At 44.1% G+C, this 18,997-nt stretch overlaps 1 protein-coding gene across 3 annotated transcripts in view; it reads right to left on the bottom strand.

The window, feature by feature from the left end:
- Positions 1 to 2,916: 2,916 nt before the first annotated feature.
- Positions 2,917 to 18,997, bottom strand: part of KIFAP3 (kinesin associated protein 3) — a 66,477-nt gene continuing 50,396 nt past the window's right edge. For all 3 annotated transcript variants that reach the window (XM_014874775.2, XM_014874776.2, XM_088170292.1), the window contains exon 20: positions 2,917 to 3,334. In XM_014874775.2, coding sequence (XP_014730261.2) covers positions 3,226 to 3,334 — 109 coding nt within the window. In that variant the 3' untranslated portion in view covers positions 2,917 to 3,225. The remainder of the gene's footprint in view (positions 3,335 to 18,997) is intronic.

The raw sequence follows: 18,997 nt of genomic DNA, 5'->3' as shown, positions 1-18,997 counted from the left end.
AGAAAGCAATTTGTGTATTTCACGTTTTCTGGGGATGGTCACAGAAGGAATGGAGGTTGTCATCATCCTCAGCCTGTGGCCATGCCGAGTGGACAGCTGAGCTTAGCAGTGCTGCACTGCAGGAACTCCATTACAGAACGTGCCAGAGGGGCTCCAAATCTCCTGTATCTAAACAGAGCTTGTCCTGCTTATTCCAGAGGAAGATACATCTTGTTCCTGTTTCATTTAATCCAGAGTGGATAAAATTAAACAGGATCACGGCAGTCTGATTTCAGAATGAAATGCACATGTTAAACTGTTAGCAGACAGCTCCACAACCCCCTGGATATTTGAAAGACCTTGAATCAGGTCCTCCAGGAGCTCTCGGGGAGGAGAATATTTGTTTACTTTTGCTTTTCCCCACCCCGTTGCTCTGGAAAGCTCCTAAGTACTGGTGTAGTACAAATAATAATTTAACACAAGATCTTAGGCAGCTGCATGGAGCAGATTGCTCCTAGAAATGAGCCTGTCCATCTGCACAAAGCCTCTCTAATAGCTCCCAGACGTAGGAGCTTCTCAGCCATTGCTTATTTCATCGTGCTATTAACTTTACAGCCTAATTATATCTAAAACACTTGCCTAACCAAACTCATTAATTAATTAGCAGCAAGCTGGGAAAGAGGATATTCCTAGGATGGTTAGGGATTGCTGCTGTAGGGAAGGAAAAGAGGAGCTCTACAAAGCCAGGGAAGAGAAGCTAGGAAAAAAAAGAGTACAAAAGTTGCAGAATTTGCTAGAAGAAAGCAGATCCCTCCTCGCCCTGTTTTGTGCAGGATAAGTACAGTACCCAGGGACTGCATCCATAAAATACAGATAATTAAACAGGTCAGACTCTCCCATCTTCCTCTGACGCCCACAGGAAATGTGATGTAGATTGAAAAGTCTATGTGCTCCTATCTTCTTTCCCCCTTCTGGCTCAAGAACTGTAATTAAAGGGAAAATCAGCCTCTCTCCTGCCTTGAAAGTGCAGTGGCACAGCTGGTTTTCATCTTGGCGAGCAGGCTCTGTCCTCAGGCTACCAAGTGCTGAGTAATTTTTACCAAGCTCTGTTTGCAGATAAATGATGTTCTTCTCTTAGCTGCTGCCAGGCAAAGCTACAAATACTTGATCTTTTATTCTTTTCCCATAAACTCCTAACACTGAATACTAAAAATGCAGCCAGAGATTTTTCCACTGCCATTTATTCTCAGCATGGTCACAAATGTATTACAATTACAGACACCCACCCTTCACTGGAGCTCCACTGCAGCTCCTCGTTAACCTGAAGCTTCCAATTAAAGGCTCCTTCAGTTTCATTGATAGTTTGCATATACTCCAAGGACCCACTTCATTTGGTTTTTCCCCCAAAACACATTCCATGAGAAGGGCAACTGCTTTAAATAACTTCACACTAATTTCTGGAAAAGCCTGACAAGCGAGTGCCAGTCTCAGAAGAAAAGCCTGAGTGTGCAGTTTGGGGAATTTGTCTCACAGCTGTAACTATAAAAATATCTGAAAGCTTTTGACTAAACGTGGCACAACCTCTGGGCAAATCCAGTGTGGGCTCAGAACAAAGGAAAGAATCTAGAAAGGTGCAACGCTGGAAACCCATTAGTGTCGTTCAAGTTTTCTGCCATGTTTCTTAGTGAGATCTTACCTGTTCTAAGAAACTGTGTAAGAATTAGTTCAAAATGGTAGAGAAAATAATTCTAAAAATAGTACTTAATCTTGGCTGTTCTTCCACCTACCTCCAGTGAGTGAGTGAAGCCCTGAACAAGAAGCCAGCACAGGGAGAAGGCTGAAAACTGCTATGAAATACCATAGCTAATTTTAGACTCGTTTCCAGTCATGCAGCTTGAAACACAGGGAGTAACGGTGCTCATAAAAGTACTTGCACACTTTGTAAAGATAACACAGGGTTGCAAAACAATTTTTATTTCAAAGGTATTTTTGAAGTATAAGACTAAGAGTTTGTCAGATTCCCCAAACAATCCCATGCCTTTGAAGATCACCTTCCCAGCACAGAGCCCAGTCTTATGGAATTCCTGGTGACTGGGTTTGTAGGATCAGCCCCTGATGCAAGTCAACTTTCTGTTTAAGCCATAAAGGAAGGAGGAAGAAGAGGAGCAAATCTGCAAATCAGTAGGCATTAACAAAAGAAAATGATGAGGTAGAGGTAACTTTTCTTTTACAAAGTGAAAATTTGAACTGCTGCCTGGGTAGCTGTGGCAGAGAGGGCATTACCATCCCTTTCTCCTGTCTGTTACAGGGGGCATGCACAGCTGAAGAACAGCTTTAGCCTGAGTTCCGTTTGCAGGTTGTTTCAAAACGTGACATAAAACAATCACCACACTGTGAGTCCAGCGTCAGGGGTCCTGGCCTGACTCTGCTGCTCACTGATCCCTGCTTAAATCCAGCTGAAACCCCAGACACCAGCAGGACAGCATGGATTTGTGCTTCCACACAGGGAAGCTGGGGTAAAGGCTTTGCCTCTGGATTCTGAACCAAGGTACAGTGTTTCTTGCTGGCCCTCAGCATGGATGTGGCTGTCTTCTCTCGGCCCACAGAACTCTGTTGAAACACTAGGCTAAAAGTATTCTGTTGTGTAGTTTCTAATTTTAAGTGTTTTCAAGCATTTAAAATAGACTGTAAATGTCTGAAGCTGCAGGGGAGTCAATCTGTGCCATCTTTCCATTATTAAAGTGCTCAGACCCAGGACTGGACTTTGGTCCAAACTATGTGTCAGGGCAGTGCCAGGAGATGCTGGGGCTTAGTGGTGTTCTGTGACTGAAATGTGAGAGGGAACCAGTCCATGTTAAACACACTGCACATGGAGCACTCTTCATAAGTGCCTTGTAAAACACACAAAACATTGGTTAGGAACACATTCACCACTGCTGACCACACAGGTTTTTATATTTAATAGAAATTAAATTAGTAGCTTAATATACATAATGTGACACTTTCCAGTCCAGTAGTTTCCAATTCCTGCTTTGAAGTCACAGTTACTGTACAAAAATAATAACAACAAAGAGCAACCAAAGAGTAAACACCGTCACTAACACACCGGACCCAGAAAGACTAAATTTCTGTGGAGCTACACATGCCAAAGGATACAGGGAGCTGGAGCCATGGTGGTGCAGTCATGCAGGAGCAGGGCAGGGTGCTGCTGGCAGGGTGCTGCTGGCAGGGTGCTGCTGGCAGGGCTCACCGTGCTCCGTAGCTGTAGTAGAAGGGCTCGTCTGGCCGGTAGCCGTAGGCGGTCGCCGGGCGCCCGGGAACCCCCGAACTCTGCCCAAACCCATCCACTCCAATGCTGCAAGAAACAAGGAGAGACAAACTCCAGGGGGTTGTATGGTGTGGAAGGGACACCAGTGCTGGGGGCTTCAGCTTCTCCTGCTGATGCCTTTTTGGGCTTACCTGAAAACAGAGGTCAGACAAAATTAAGGGAATAAAAAGCTGTTCTATTTATTGAAGAGCCTTCGGGTACATTTGGGCAGACAAATCCCCCCCAGGGGCTACACACGAGTCACAAGTTTTCACACTTCTATAAGTTTGGCCTATTTGCATATTGGGGGTGAATCTTCCAATTACAGCTTCAGGTAATGAAGTAATTTACTCCCAGTTTGATCCCCTCAACTCACTTCTGTTTCCATCTCTCAGGGCCTGAGGCAGTGAGGTGTCCTTGATTCCAGGCCTGGAGAGGAATTGGTGTGTCTGACCAAAATGGGAGAACAGTAACACTGTCTATGGAGTTCAGTTATACACTCAAGAACTGCAGGATTGCAAATATATGAAAAATACACAAGCTGAAATCCGAAGGCATCATTGCCACAGAGATGGTTTTGTAAGGAAACTTTGCCACCACTTCCCTGGTGCAAAAAGAAATGGTGCAGAGACACCAGTGCAACTCCAATCAGGGAAAGGCTTTCAGGTCCAAGAGGAATCCCAGGAGAGCCAAAGTCTTCTCTTCCCTCCTTTCACAGATTTACTGGCCAAGCACTTTACTTCCACCACTTAGTGTCTCCCTCTATACATTGAAGTTACCCTGTCCTTCAGGCTTCTGGCAAAACCTGCTGTAACCCTGCCCTACACAGCACATCTGAAGAGTGTCATTCCCTGCCTTCAGGGAATTTCTGAGGTGAATGGAGAACACTAAAAGTGAGAATAACTGGTAAAAGATGGTGCTTCTGGTGGGATACAGGACCAGCAGCCAAATGGCAGAAGGAATTAATCACATACTGAAAAACTATGTACTAATGAGACAGAGTAATTATTTTTTCATGCAAAACAGCATCTTTTACACCTAAAAAGTCCCACAACAACGACTTAGATACTAAAACACGAGAACTGCATAGGGAAAAGTGGCACATATTTCATGCTCAACAATAGCTCATGCAGGAGGTAGAGGAAAAACGAGCATTGCCTAAGACACTGGATTACTGCCTATTCATAGCTATGTCACTTCTTAGCTTCCACTTCAGTAGGGGGACAAATGGAAAAGGATCCTGATTTATTGTCTGACTAAAGATGCATTGAAAGGAACCGAACTTCCCCTCTGAAGACTGTCAAAACACAAAGAACAAAGTGCTTTTGGAGTGGGGAAAAGCTGAAGCTCATTACTGCCAATTATCCATATGGAACATGGGTTATGCAACAGTCAAGGCTGGGAAAGAACGACCCCTGCAGAAGATGTACAATGGGTGGGCCCCAGGCCCTGGCTCTGCAAGGAGCTGGCACTGCTGAATTGGTTGGGCTGAAAGGGCTCAGCTGCACGGGGGGCACCATGTCCATCACTGTCCTCACAAAGGCACTTTCCTTGGATTGGATCTCAGTGAGGTCCTAGAAAAGGTTCCCTAGCACCCGATTTCTCAGAAAATGAGTTCACTCAGGGATATCCTGATAGTCAGGAGAAGGTGGAGGGTCTGAGGCTGAGATTTGTCCTCTGAGATAGAAGGGACAATCAATAGCCAAGCTGCAGAAAAAAAAAAAAAAAGTCACTATTTTCCTTGGATGTATCTTGAGAAATGCTGTGTCCTGAAAGTGCTTTGTATTTCCACATCTTCCCCGTGTGTATCTGACTTGGCCACACCCATCTCCTAACTCCTGCACAGAGCCATCAGCCCGACCTCGCAGGCTGCTCAGCCCTTCAGCACAGCAGAGAGAAGCAGAGTGGCCCTGGTGTATCCTGCAGCAGTGCAAAGCTCTGTGAATGCATTCCTCTGGCCACCCATTCCTTCCTGCATCCACTCCAAAGTCCTCTTACTTTTTTTCAAGCCCATTAGGAAATGAGCTGGTGACCTCTGAGGCACCTTCCCCAGATGCCTCCCTTGTATCTGACAAACAACAACTTTCTCATTATCAGGCCTGAAGCTTTGAAAGTCTCCTGAAAGAAGGGATTAAGAGAAATCCTATTACTTTATTTCTCATCTCCAGAAACCCCAAACCAAGCACTCACCTTAGCCAGTCCCTGCCTCTCCTGTGTCACTGATTTGCAGTGTGCAAAGGGACAGACAGACAGACAGACAGACTTCACTCAGGCTGCCCTTGGCTGCAGTGTCTCCCTCTCAGGCCCAAAGCTCTTGAGAACAAGCATGAAGCTGACCAGTTTGTTCAGCAGTTCAGAAAACAAACCAATTAACAAACTTCTCTCAACCAATGCCAATTTCTTAAGGGCTCCTTCAGTACTATCAGTGCCATGAGTTAACAATGTACCAAAAGAAGGCACAGTGGGAATTGGAAGCACAGGGTCTGGTTCTGCTGTGCTTCTACCAATTCCCAGTGACACCAGACACACTGCAGAGAAGCGGGACCCTTTAAGGCTACCTTTAAATTCATTACTTTCCTCCACAGATCTTTAAAACATCTACAGTTGATTTAAAATGAAGAGCTATTTTAACAGAAAACGCTTTTCTGGGTTTATCTTTCCATGATGTATTCTGTGACTGTAACAATGTTAGTTGTGGATAAGTTGTTTTTATCACAAGTGTGGTAGAATAGGGTAGAATTTGTGCAAAGCTCCTTCTGGAACGATATTCAGGTGAGTGAGGAGGCTGTGGGTGCCCAGGGCTGCTGCCTCACTGCAAATCAAGCTCGTAGCAACCATGCCCAGGCTCACAGCAGTGCCATCCTCAGGTTTCCTGTGGCAGAGGGACACAGCAAAAACAGGAGCCTGAAACCTGTCCTGAACTCCTTTATACACCCCAAGCTAAAGCAGCAGGGGCTTTTGGGGTGAGGTGTAATAACGCCCTGAGCCACGCGGTGGCAATGGGCCTCTATTCCTGCAGGCTGGGCTCTTCCAGCCACTTCCAGCTCAGTAATCTTTATTCAAAGAACTTCTGAATGTATTTAAACTGATAAAGAGAGCAGAGAAAATATGGTTTCAATCACATTCTCAACAAATCAGTTTTTAATTTTTTTTTATAAATGTGTAAGTAATTAGGTAAAGATCTCTAGAGTTTAAACTTTGAGGTGTATCAGTTATTTCCAAATGGTTCAGACATATGTTAGTGTCCTGAAGAAAACTGGAAGAGATGGATCAGCTGATAACTGCTTTGGACAGTCAAGAAAAAAAAAAACAAAACAAAACAGAAAATCACATTAAAACACCTTGATCAAATCACTACTCTCTCCTATCTAAACATTTCCCTGAAGTAAATGAAGTCTCGACCATGCTTGAAAAAAACTGCCTTCATTTTTCCACGCTGGTGCTCTTGAAGCATACCAGCTTTGCCTGTTGGATTGTTTGCACTGGCAGCCTGCAGCACGGAGCCTGTGGGAGCTCAAGGGAAGGGTCCTGAGCCCAGGAGGTGACAGAGGGGCAGGACAACCACAGAGCCAGCACACGCCTGGAGAGCAGAGCCTGGCTCGCTCCCGAGGCTGCCAGGCCAAGGGCACAACCCACCGAGGTGAAGACGGATTTAAAAACAAGTCCTGATGAATCCTTGCCCCTTCTGCCAAGAACAGCAGAAGGGGAGAGCCAGCAGAGATGGCAGCTCTGGGCTGTAAACACTTGCTGGATAACGACTGGCCTGAGATCATGATCTGTGCCATGTGTGCTCAGATTTATACCAGCAATCAACATCAAGGCTTGCTCCTAGGAAAAAAAGTGTTGTTGGCTTTATGCTACAGCATCTACCAAGAAACTCGGTGCTCAGCAGAGCAAGCACCAAGCCTAAATTAGGGTCACATAATTATCCATCGGGGCAACAATACTCATGCCCAAGTTAGTATTTTTCCTCCCAGTGCTCACTGCTATGTGACTGGGCAGGCAGAAGTGCATTCAGCCCTGCAGCTGTGCAGTGGATGTGGATCACAGAGCTGTGCGATCAGACACTGAGCTCGGGCTGCTGCCTCCATCTGCAAGTCCCCGCAAGCCGTGTGTGTCACAGGGACGCGTGCGCACAGCGGCGCTCGCCGCCCGGCACAGCACAACCGGGCTCTTGTGCAAAGCTCAGCCCCACGCCTGGGGCTCATGGAGTTAAACAGTGAACAGCCCAGCTAATTACTATGTACTGCTAACCTCAGTTGCTGGTTCATTTTGAGACCCTTTAAAATATGAACTGTGTATTTTACCCCTATGCACTCTCTTAATGATTTGTTTTTTTTAGACTGAAATCACTTCCAGCCATCAGTTATACTCGAGGTCTCTACACATGCACTTCTCCAAGCACAAATATTTCTTTTTCCTATTGGTCTGCCAGCCCCTGTCAGAGCAAATTTCACTTTAAACTAAATGCTGTGATACTTAAAACCTCTTGGATTACTCAGGCTGCTAGTGTGATCTATGACCTTCCCCAAATGACAGCTGAACTTTCCCATTTGCTTGTACTGCTAGGGAACTGAGGAACACATGCCGAAGAGGAAAATGTTCCTGATGTGCATGAGTGAGGAGAGATTTCTTAACAGCCCTGCTTATTGATGTTTGCTCTGATTCAGAGCATCCAAATTAATATACCCATGGAGGATCTTAGGTGCCCTGACAAAATTCAAGATGTCAAGACCAGTTGTGTCCTCTCTCCCAACAGGAAATGGCAGCCAGCATCCTGCTCATCCACAAAACCCTTCTGAACTAGATTGGCTTCGTGGGATGTGTGGAAAGCTCAGCAGGCTCCCACAGAGCAATCCTCTGCTGGGGTTCCCCTCCAGGTGTCTGTGCTGCTCCCCAGGGTGTCAGGAGAGGCTGGTGAGCCTGGGCTGGGCAATTAACACGTGAGTAATTAACACCTGGATGCAGAGTGACCCCAGAGCTCCCCTGATGCTGCACACTCCAGCCCTGTCCACACCGGTGCTCACACTGGGACCAGGGGCTCTCAAACCACTGCCTAATTCCCAGGTACTAATTCCTCCAGCATAAGCAGGGCCTCAGAAAGGCAAGTGCAGCATCACTGGGGAGATTCTTGATCAAAAGCAAACACTTGAAATCCAACTGAAAGCCTCCCAGTAGGATCCATGGGTCTTGGAGAGATCCCAGCAGGAAGCACTGCCTGGGAAACAGTTCTGAGGCAGTTTGGCACACATTGTATCAGTGTCTCTGTAAGACACTGTCACTGCCTGTGTACGTGACAGTGGCCCTGGAAGCCTTTGAGGCTGAAATACCAGTTTAGGAGCTCATACTTTGGGGCCAAAGTTTCATTAATTTCTGCCCAAAATCAAAGCACCCCAGAATCACAGCCCTCTGAAAATGAACTGCAAACTAAACACATAGAGTGCTTCCATCAGAGCCAAGATTTCATCTCTAATTCTTTCCATTCTAAACTTTTTCTAAAACCCTGTCAAGCCTCCCTCCTTACTCTGCATCACAAGCCCTCGTGTCTCAGAAGCTCTCAGCCACTCAGTGGGGATACAAGATTTATAAGCTTATTAAAAATAAAATCTATTTTATTTTTTAAAAATCTATAGATTTCTAACTGTGTATATCCCCTGCCCTTGGTAAGACCAACCAAACACTACAACTCTCAACCCATGAACAACCCTACCAAGCCCTAATGAAGGACTCACACCCAAATTTCTCCACATGCTCCAGTGAGCTGCTAGGAGGGTTTACAGGCAGCCTCTATTGACACGTGGCACCTCTGATCACACCTGCAGCTTTCCAAAACTCCTCCAGAGGATCAGAGAAAGAGGTTAGAACCAGAGGGGTTCTGAGCATCTTTAGAAGCCTGGTAACAGTCCAGTTCATGGCAGTCCCACTGTTTTCTCTGCACCTTCCCCCTCTATACACTGGCTATTATTGTTTCTAAAAATCAGTCTTCACTCCCAAGCCATCCCCACCTCAGCCCAGGCAGGTGTTCAGAATTTCAGCTGCACATCACGTGGAAGTCCTAAATTTTCTCTGCCATGAATCTATTAATATGTGACAGTAGAGTTCCCATCCTGAATTCCCTTATAAATTCTCATGCCGTGATCCCCTGTATTCCACAATGCTGGATCACATTCCTGTTGCTAACAGACAAAAGAGATCATGTTCAGATAAATACTGAAGGCTGTGCTTTTCCCTCAGGAGGTGCCAGAGCCACAGGGGTGGCACACCAGTCTCTAATCTCAAGGCAAGCACAGCATTATAACCTGTACAAATGAGATACAGCTCACTGATTAGAACACTTGCCAACAAGACACACACAAGTAGCAGCAGCAAAGGCTGTATTTTGCCCTCATCTCGGTGTTTTTGTTTGTTCCTGAAGTGTTGATGAGTGCTGCTCTGGACAAGGACTGCAGTGCAGGGCAGTGTAACCACACAGGGATGCTCAATTAGCAGACTGGCTGGTGAATGCTGCACTCCCCCCCCCTTCCTCCCTCCCCAGGTTTCCCCTGCACAGAGACCAGGCATGGAAAGGCAGGGGGAGCTGGGGGCATCCAGGCCCTGACCCATTGCACAAGCAGGGATTAAGGCACACTGTGCATCCAAGCACAGCAGGTGGGAAATGGTTTTGAATTCCACAGAACACACACACAGACCTCCAGCTTCTAAAGCTGTGTGCAGGTGGGACACATTTAACTAATCCTCTGCAGGTACCAAGGAGCCATCACACTGGAACCAAGGCTCAGAGCCTCTGCAGCCAGGGCCTTTCTGCTGATTTTCCCTGGCAGCTGGACCCCATTCTCCCTTTACCAGCCATGGCAGGGGTAAAGGGCATCAGAAAGGGGCACAGGACTGTTCCTTGTACCCTTGCTTTAAGTCCAGGGATTTAGATGATGATCCCATTTCCTCCTACAAGCCAGTTACCTCTGGTTTGCCTTCACTGGCCATAAATTTCTGTCCTTCAGAGCAAGAGCACAAACCATGGGTTATGGAGAAACTGCATACAACTGAGAAGCCTTAGGAAAAAACAATGTTTCTTAATACAATATCTTGTAGCTGTAGATTCTCCCACTACTGGTAGTGACGTTAAACTATAAACCACAAGTCTCCTAAAGTCTGCCTCTCATGACCCCAAGTTTTTCTCCTCTATCTGTGAAGCTTTTTTTTTCATGCTTTCTGTTCCTCAAGCTCAAGTGGGAGGAGAGTTTTGTGGCAGTGTCTGTGACTGTACCCACTGCATCAATCACCCAAGTCCATCTCTACATTAACATTAGACATTAATGTCCCTTAAATAGTAATATTGTATCTGCTCACAAGACAGAAAATATCCAAATGAACCTGTGCAATAATACTTTAGCTCCCTCGTGCATCATAATACAGCTTTTATGGATATGATCATGTCTCTCCTTCCATGTGATCCAGCTTTCTTCAGTGTATTTAATGACTTGAAGTTTCCAATTGCTTCTGGACTTGTTGCCCAGTTGTATCTCAGCACAATACTGCTGTTTCTCCCATTTAATTACAAACAAATGGAAAGCTGACAATGGTGGAGAAATGAGCACTGTGTCTTCTGTGTCAGGCTCCAGCTATGCACCAAGCAATAACCACGCCAAAATTCACTGGGGGAAGGCAGCATTAAAAAAAAAAATAAAAAAAAATTCCCAACTGAATAGTAAGAAAGCAGTGAACCAAAAACAAATGACCTTTCTTAGCCAAATTCAGTGCAAAGCCTTGCTTGAAAGCTGTAGCTCCTGCCATCCCTGCTCTGCAAACACAGCCTGAGATTTGGCCTCAGTTTCTTGCTCTGTCAGTTACCTGCTGGGTGATCCTGGACAAGTTGCTCCTTTTCTCCATGACCTCAGTTTCCCACTGGAGTATTGGAAGAGAAAACACCCCAGACATTAAAGACAGCCAAATGACAAACTACAGTAATGAGAAGACTCAAATTAGACTGACATAGACAGTAAAAACTTTTTGCTTATTCTGTAAAACCCTTTAGGAAAAAAAAAGTTTATTTCTGCTCTGCTAGAAAAGCAACCAATCCCCAACAGAGACAGGGGGAAAAAGAGCAGCTCCAAGGCTGCAGTTGTTTCATGCAGCCACGTTGTTCCTTTGAAAGACATGGGGAGAGCTCCTGCAGCACTCCTGCAGTCAGCCTCACAGCCCTGCCACACCAACAGGGAGTTTCTCAGCCATTCTCTACAGGATTTCTTAAAAGGTCAAGTGCACAGACAGAGCTGGAACGGAAATCAAGAGCTCTGGCTTTCCATTATAAGCCTGACAGAAACATCTCCTGTTCTCTTGGCTCAACAACTGTCCAAACCCACTGATTAGATACATCCATTTCTTAAGAATTAATTAAGAACTAAAACAAATAAAAAAAGCCCTGAGGAACAGGCAATAAAAAGCAAGATTTTCCCCATCTCTCCTTGCACAGTCCAAAGTGTGTCAGCTCCATAAACTGAAGACTACATTGCCTAAACCTGACCTAAGGATAGGCCTGGCTTGGGAAGCTTTCAAGCCTCTCTTTAATTGTCTCCAGCAAGCTCAGTCTTAGGCTGGGTACAGAAAGCTTCAGGCAACTGCCTGAGCAAAGTAAGATGCTGAAGTTTCACAGAGATGACTGGTGTCACTGATCAGATCAGGATCTGCTCCAACTCCCACTAAGCCTCCCATTTCCACACAGAAGTGTTCCTTGCTTCCTGTGCTAGAGCAAGTCACTGAAAATGTACTCAGAGATGAGCAGCTGAAGCAAAAATGCAGCTTTTTGGTGGAGAATTGCCCCTTTAAATGTCTATATAAACACCTCAAGCCCAAGCACAAGCACTCAGTTCTGTCCTCCAACACAAACGGGGACAGGAGTTCCCTGCTGTGCCACGGGGCACTGGGGACACGGTGCTGTCTGCAGGGCAGCCCGGTGTGGATGAGAATCCAGATGCTGGGGGGAAGGAGAGAGGGAAGGAGAGAGGGAGGGAGGGAGCACCAAGAAATCCCTTCTGCTCTGACTTCCAGCTGCAGCCAATAAAAGCTTTCAAAGCCTTTTCTGAAAGTTAACATTGCTGGGGGATTTGCAGTGCTCGCTCCAGCACACACAGCAAATGGAGTTGCACTCTTCTTACTGATGAAGAAATTTGAAATCTTTTTTACCACCACAGATGATTGTCCTGATTTCAAACACTTTGATATATCAGCACAGGTAGATAGTGAAATCTTGTCAATGCCAAATCAGCAATGTTTTTACTGAAAATCAAGAAGAAAATAAATCTCAATGTCTCTTACCAACTTTTTTTTTTATTAGGAATAACACTGGATATATCAGGAAACAAGAGAGATACAAATACAGACAAGGAGATACAAAGACAGACAAGGAATGTGTTCTTGGAGATCTGTATCTTCGAGTAGCACTATTATATAAAAAACTCAGCTTAAACAAATGAAAAATCAAATGCTTCCAGACCAAAAAGGTTGATCAGGGAGTACTGGACAAAATAAAATTTAAAAAGCTCAAAACCCCGAAGGCAAATAAACTCTGTAAGCCAATTTATTATTATTTTTTTTAAATCTCAGAGTTAAAAAACCCATAATCTTAGTTTTCCAGAGGGAAAAGGGTGGGTCAGTCTTTGGAATTGGATGGCTGAGGCTGATAAACACAGAATCAGAGTAAAATTTTAGAATCAAAACAATTTTAAGTATTTGGCAAAGAAATTAATTTGATGTATTAATTCTTATGCTAGAGACTGGTTCAGAGCATATGTTCAGTTCAGATAATAACCACAAGAAATATCCCACTGATATATGGGCCTTTTTAAAACTCCTCATTTTAAGTTTAATTTTGAATCCTGTGAGCATGCTTAAACCCAGCACACAAAACACCCCTCACTTTATTACAGTTTTAAATCTTTCTTCCAGATCTGGCCTTGCAACCACTTGTCTTGATAAAATAGGTCACTTGAAAAAGGAAAGCTCAATAAAATGAATTACAAAACCAACAAGATTAAACTGATTGTGCTGTTTTTGTACAGTGCAGCCGAATTCTGCAAATATGCTGCTGGCTGTGGTTTGGCATTTAACAGCATGTGATCAGTGAGAAGGAGGAAATTTTATTCTCATTAACTGTTGCAGATTTACTGCAGTGAAAAAGGGCTATGTAACCTGAGAAGTGACAGAATGGAAAGATCAAAGCAGCAGTCTGGAAACTAAATAAACCTTCTGGCTACTTCCTGCAAGGAAAATTCACTCTGGCAATGTAAAACAGAGTCCAGTTAAAAACTACTCTCAGTTTTATGAGCTGTCACAGCAGCTTGAGTGGTTTGGACCAGTCAAGTTTAGAACATTATATTTCCTTGTTTTTGTCTCAGATACTTCTGTAAGCAGTTTTATAGTTTCTTTTTCTTTTTTTTTTTTTATTTTTTAAAGAGAAAAATAAAATTCTTTTCTTTTGGTTGAAATCGAGAAGGTCACAGCTAAACTCATTAAAAACAAGCAGGTCTTCATTTGCACATTCCATTCCCCTTTACTACATTTTAATATTTTACTTTGAGATTTATAAGCAATGTACATTTGCTTTAATAACTCTTCCGCATTCTGTTCACTTATTGTTTAATATAAGTGCAAATCAGTTTACAGAGCCCAGATGGCTTGTAACCAGGGAGCCAGTCTATTCCTAGTAGCACATCTGGAGGGACTGAGCAGCAGACAGAACGTGGGAATTAATTAATGTTACATTTCAGAAGAGACAGACCCAGGTTAGGGGGATTTTTTGGTAAGACATTCCAAAGTACTTGAGCTCACTGCTTCAGCATTTGGATATTCTTTTAAAATTCTTAATAGCCACCTAAACCATGATGGTTAAACGAGGCCAACTGCAGGTGGAATATAATAAAATAAAAAGCAACTAAAAAATGTGTAAGAAGTGACTGCAATTGAAAGAGGCCCAAGTATCCTGTATTCCAAAAGAGCTGAAGTGCATTAAAACCTCAATACTTATTCTCTTCCCAAATGGCATCTGCAACTTGCTGAAAAAACTGGGCTATTTTAACTGTGTTAAAATATTCCCCAGCAAGCTATTTCATCTGTCCCATAGTGCTGCAATTGTTGGGAGCAATTAAACCTCTCTTACAGTAAATGAAACGAGGGCAACCTGATCCTTCCCGGCTCCAGACCACACACCTTGGCGAGGTGGTGTGGTCTGGTCACTGTGGGAGCACTCAGGAGAGCCCTGCCCTGCTCCAGCTCTGCCACCTGACCTGGAGGAGTCCATTCCCTGCTCCAGCTCTGCCACCTGACCTGGAGGAGTCAGTTCCCTTCTCCTGCTCCAGCTCTGCCACCTAACACTGGAGGAGTAACTTCTCTTCTCCTCCCTCACCTGTTTCCCCCCCACCTTGGCTATCAGCTCTCAAGGACTGTGGGCATTGGCTGTGTGTGGGGGATACATGGAGAGCTGCTTGGGAGCTTCTCCTGATCCTAAGAACACAGTGACAACAAATAAACACCCAAGCATATTCAAAAGTTATTGGATATGAAGAATATTGTCCTTCTATGGCTATTCCTCAATTACAGCCCTAATCCTTCAGTGGTGCAAAAGTTCTCCAAACTCTGGGAAAATGTCATTGATGAATATGGGCCACAAGGCAAAATCTTCATCCTCTGGAATAATCAGACCCCTGTCTTCAGAAATGCTCCAGTAACTGGCTACAGCATAACAGCAGAAATTGGTCAGACATTTATTAGTGACTCCTAAACTGGATTATATGATCAGGTTGCAGCATTTCTATAAACAAGGCTTTGAGAAGACAGTATGAAAAAATAACGAAGTGACAGCTATCAGGAATATGACTACTACTCAAAAAAAAAAACCAAAACCAAGAAAGGACATAGAGCTCTAGTTTAGTACTGATGCAGAAACAAATTACTGTAAGAAACAAAAAAATTCAAGATCACATTGAAAAGCTCTTAGCAATGAAGCCTTCCTGCTCTGGAAGCACCACTGCCACATTTCAGTACTGAAGGAGAATAACTACACTGTGAATTTTGGGGCATTTTAAGCCATGATCTAGGCAGAACCTGAAGCAGTCAAGTGAAGTCTTTCAATAAGCTTGTTCCAGACTGTTCCAAAACCCTCCAAAAGGCAGCAGTTCCCTCTTCCTTCTCACAATCTTTCAGATGCAAAAGCTCAGTTCCAGGGGTATGCAGCACCTGGATAGGCAGTGAGGAACAAAACTTCTCTGCCACTTCCTTTAATGTCTATAAAACTAAACATGTAAGCACAGTTAGGACAACAGAATGAGATAAAAAGGTGACTCTGCTGACACTAACAAGACTTCTGTGGGATTCAAAAAAACAAACAAACATAAACCAACCAACACAAACTCCCTTATTTGAGTCCAGGAGCTTGATTGGTTCTGGGCTTTTCTTTAAGGCCTTTTCAAATTCGTTTCAGTGGGATTTACAATTTGCTAATACTGATGTGTGATAAACTAATAAAAACTGCCTGCAAGGTTATAGGCCCAATTTACTAATAAAACCTAATTCAATTCTCCTGGGAAATGCAAATTAAATAGTGTCCAAATGGCAGAAGCTGAGTACAACTCTGCTGAACATACTGCAAAGGCAACTAAATTGGGTTTTGTTTTTAAAATAAGGTTTAATTATGAAAAAGAAGAAGTACTGCACAGAGCTGTAAGACATATCACTACAAGAAAATGGTTCAAAGTAGAATCATCTTGTAATAGTAATTTATACTCTTCTAGATTTTCTTTTCAATAATTAAAAGATTTTATATTCACTGTATGTCCACCTCTAAGACAGGGAAGTATTACTGCCTCTGTTCAAATGAGGAGGAAAGAGATGTGGGTACTCTCAGCACAGACTCTGCATGAGAACATTTTTTGAGACATTTCTTGTCTCAAGGAGCATGAAACAGTTTGTTCTGCCACTGATCCCTGCTGCTGTCTGCTAACAGAGTGGGTTTTCACCCTGAGACAGCCTGCAAGATGGTTCTTACCTCCTGAAAGTCTGGGAAGGGAATGTTCCAACTTTGAAATAAACTGTGCTGAACTTTACTGAAAGTAGAAGGTGGATGAGACACTCCCTGGCAGGGTCACCAAGATCACCAATTCCTTCAGTCCTTTCCTTAGCAAATCTAACTGAATATGAGGATCTATATGGAATATTGGTCTAAATGTCAAAGTAGGACATAAGTTACAGGTACAACCATTTAAAAGCATTTTGAAAATCATGCACAAAGTGCACATTTGCCAGCACCTGACCCAGATGGGAGCTGTTCAGCTGGGAATTCACACCACAGTGCAGCAATCAACAGCAATGAAAGCCTACAGCTCTAGGTTGTTCCACCATGAAAACCCCCACCTGATTTTCATCAGGGCTTCCAAGTGCAAGAAGGCCACAGATATGAGCATTCTTGCCATTTAGTGTGGACTTTTAGCACATGCAGACATCCCATGTGGTTGCCAAGTCACACTGGGAGTCTTGGAGCACCAGGACCTGTGGCCAGGTACTGTTTCCATCAAGCCCAGACACAAGAGCCCAGCTGTGCACCCTGGAATTTGCCAAGAGCAGCCACAGCTTCCCTGGGGCCAGCACAGAGCAGCCTGCTGCAGACACTGAGCTCACAAAACATCCCAATGACCTGCCATGGCAAAAACAAGACATGCAGCTCCAGCTTTAGGCTGTAAATCCAGGCAAGAGGAAAGATGTTCCACCAAGGACAGAGACATGCAGTCACCCCATAAAACTGGCTGTGCTTGACATGCCAAACCTCACTGCTTCCTGGGAAGAAGCCTCAGTCACATCTCTGTTGGGAAGAGCTGAGAGTGCACATGCTGGGAACAGCACACACAGAAAGGCCTTGTCTCTGAGAAAAGGGGGATTGTGCAATGGCAGCTCTACTGCATTTTGTAACAAGGTTAAAGGATCCTGCATTGGAGAAAATTTCCTCAGGGAAGAAAAAAGTTCTGGCCAGCTCTAGCATTCCTAACTATTAATCTTTTAAAAGCTACAGACCGAGAAGATTTGAGAACTCTGTTGAAGATATTAACCAAAAACTGGCTTTTGAACTCAGAGTTTGTACCATTACCTAGTTGTAGCTGGGAAAGAAGGCAAGAAAAATACCGTGGCTGTCTCTATTATAAGGTATTTAGCCATCACTATTATGTTTGTGTCTTAAGAAAGTAATTAGTCTCCTGAAGGTGATTAAAATTTGATAAATGACCCTAGATTCTGGAAGATGTCTTTCAGCTGGTCTTTATCCCCTGCAGCTCAGACACTAAGCTGTCATCACATCAGCCAAAGGTGAGGGATTTTTGTTTGCCACAATCATAAAACTTTCACTCAATATTAAGCCTTATCAGAACCAGAAACCTTGAATTCAGATTTTAATAACAGATGAAAATTTCAAATCTATGCCTAGTGCCCATCTGCTTCTGAAAGACAGTAAGATGATTCAGAGCTGGTAATCTAATCACAAAAGTCTTTTCCTAGCCAATGAAAAAAACCTGGAGAGAAGCTGTCAAAACAAACTCCTCAGCCACATCTTTTCTGCTGAATGGAAAACATACCTTACAATCTGTCTGCATTCTGCTCCAAACCTTTGAGGAAAACAAGAGATGCTGTTTATGGACTTTATCACTGCTTCTGTGGATGTTACATTCTGAAATAATTCCATTTATAGGCCTCGTAGGTAACAGTACAACTCCACTAAGAATACAGTTCAGGGATAAGAGCTGTAAATGGAAGCTGCAAAACACACAAGTTAGATCCCCAGAAAAACAGCATTTCTCAGGGTGGCACTATCAGAAAAATGGCAGCTGCCCAGGTCTTCACTTTTGTGCTGATTCTGCTTCATGATGACAAGTAACAGAAATAACAATTATCAGGATGTGGACACATCCAGAACAGAAAGCATGCAAGCAAATCTACAAACTGAATTCAGGGCTAAATACTCTTACAGTTCCCTTCAGAGTTTTTCTTTACTTCACAATGCAGGACCATGTGAGGTGGCATTCTCAAGTCCTGAGAGTAACCCTACTCCAGGTTTCAAAGGATGAGTCCAAGACATCACATGAAGGGAAGGCAGTGTCGTTGAAAAAAAACCTCTGAGCCACTCCACCTAATTCCCCAGATCAAGAGATGCTTTTACTGCCAAGTGCAGGTGCCCATCCATAATTCAACTGTTTTTAATTCCTGTTCTGCTTGACTTCAAAAAAGCACTTCCCCATCCTCCTAAAACTGTGCAGCAGCTCTAGGTGTGGAGGTCCAGTGTCTCCTGGGACAGGCACTCCACAAGAGACGCTTGTGGTTTCCCTGCTGGATTACAGGAGAGTCAACCACTTCAGCAGCTGCACCTTTGCATACAGTTCCTGCTCCAATTGCCCTGAATCTTCCCAAATGAAACAGTGTGGAATTGCAATGGCACAGAGTGCCCTGGATCTCTGCTGGAACAGCATCCCCCAGCCAAGGAAGTTCACACTGTAACAGGAGTAACTACAGGACACATGGCAGGTGGTATGGGCTGAGTTATCAAACATCACTTGCAGGGAAAATCTCCAGGACAGTTTTGAGTTTCACTGTGGTCCTTGACAGCCTCTCCTCATAGACACATTTCTTTGGCTCCAAAAATCAGGATGGTGATCAGAGCACACCTAAGGCCTGGTAATGCAC

Source organism: Sturnus vulgaris, chromosome 9 (assembly GCF_052056855.1).
Source record: "Sturnus vulgaris isolate bStuVul1 chromosome 9, bStuVul1.hap1, whole genome shotgun sequence".
Taxonomy (NCBI): domain Eukaryota; kingdom Metazoa; phylum Chordata; class Aves; order Passeriformes; family Sturnidae; genus Sturnus; species Sturnus vulgaris.
Note: the sequence above shows the minus strand (reverse complement) of the source record. Positions and strands in the feature narration are given on the sequence as shown.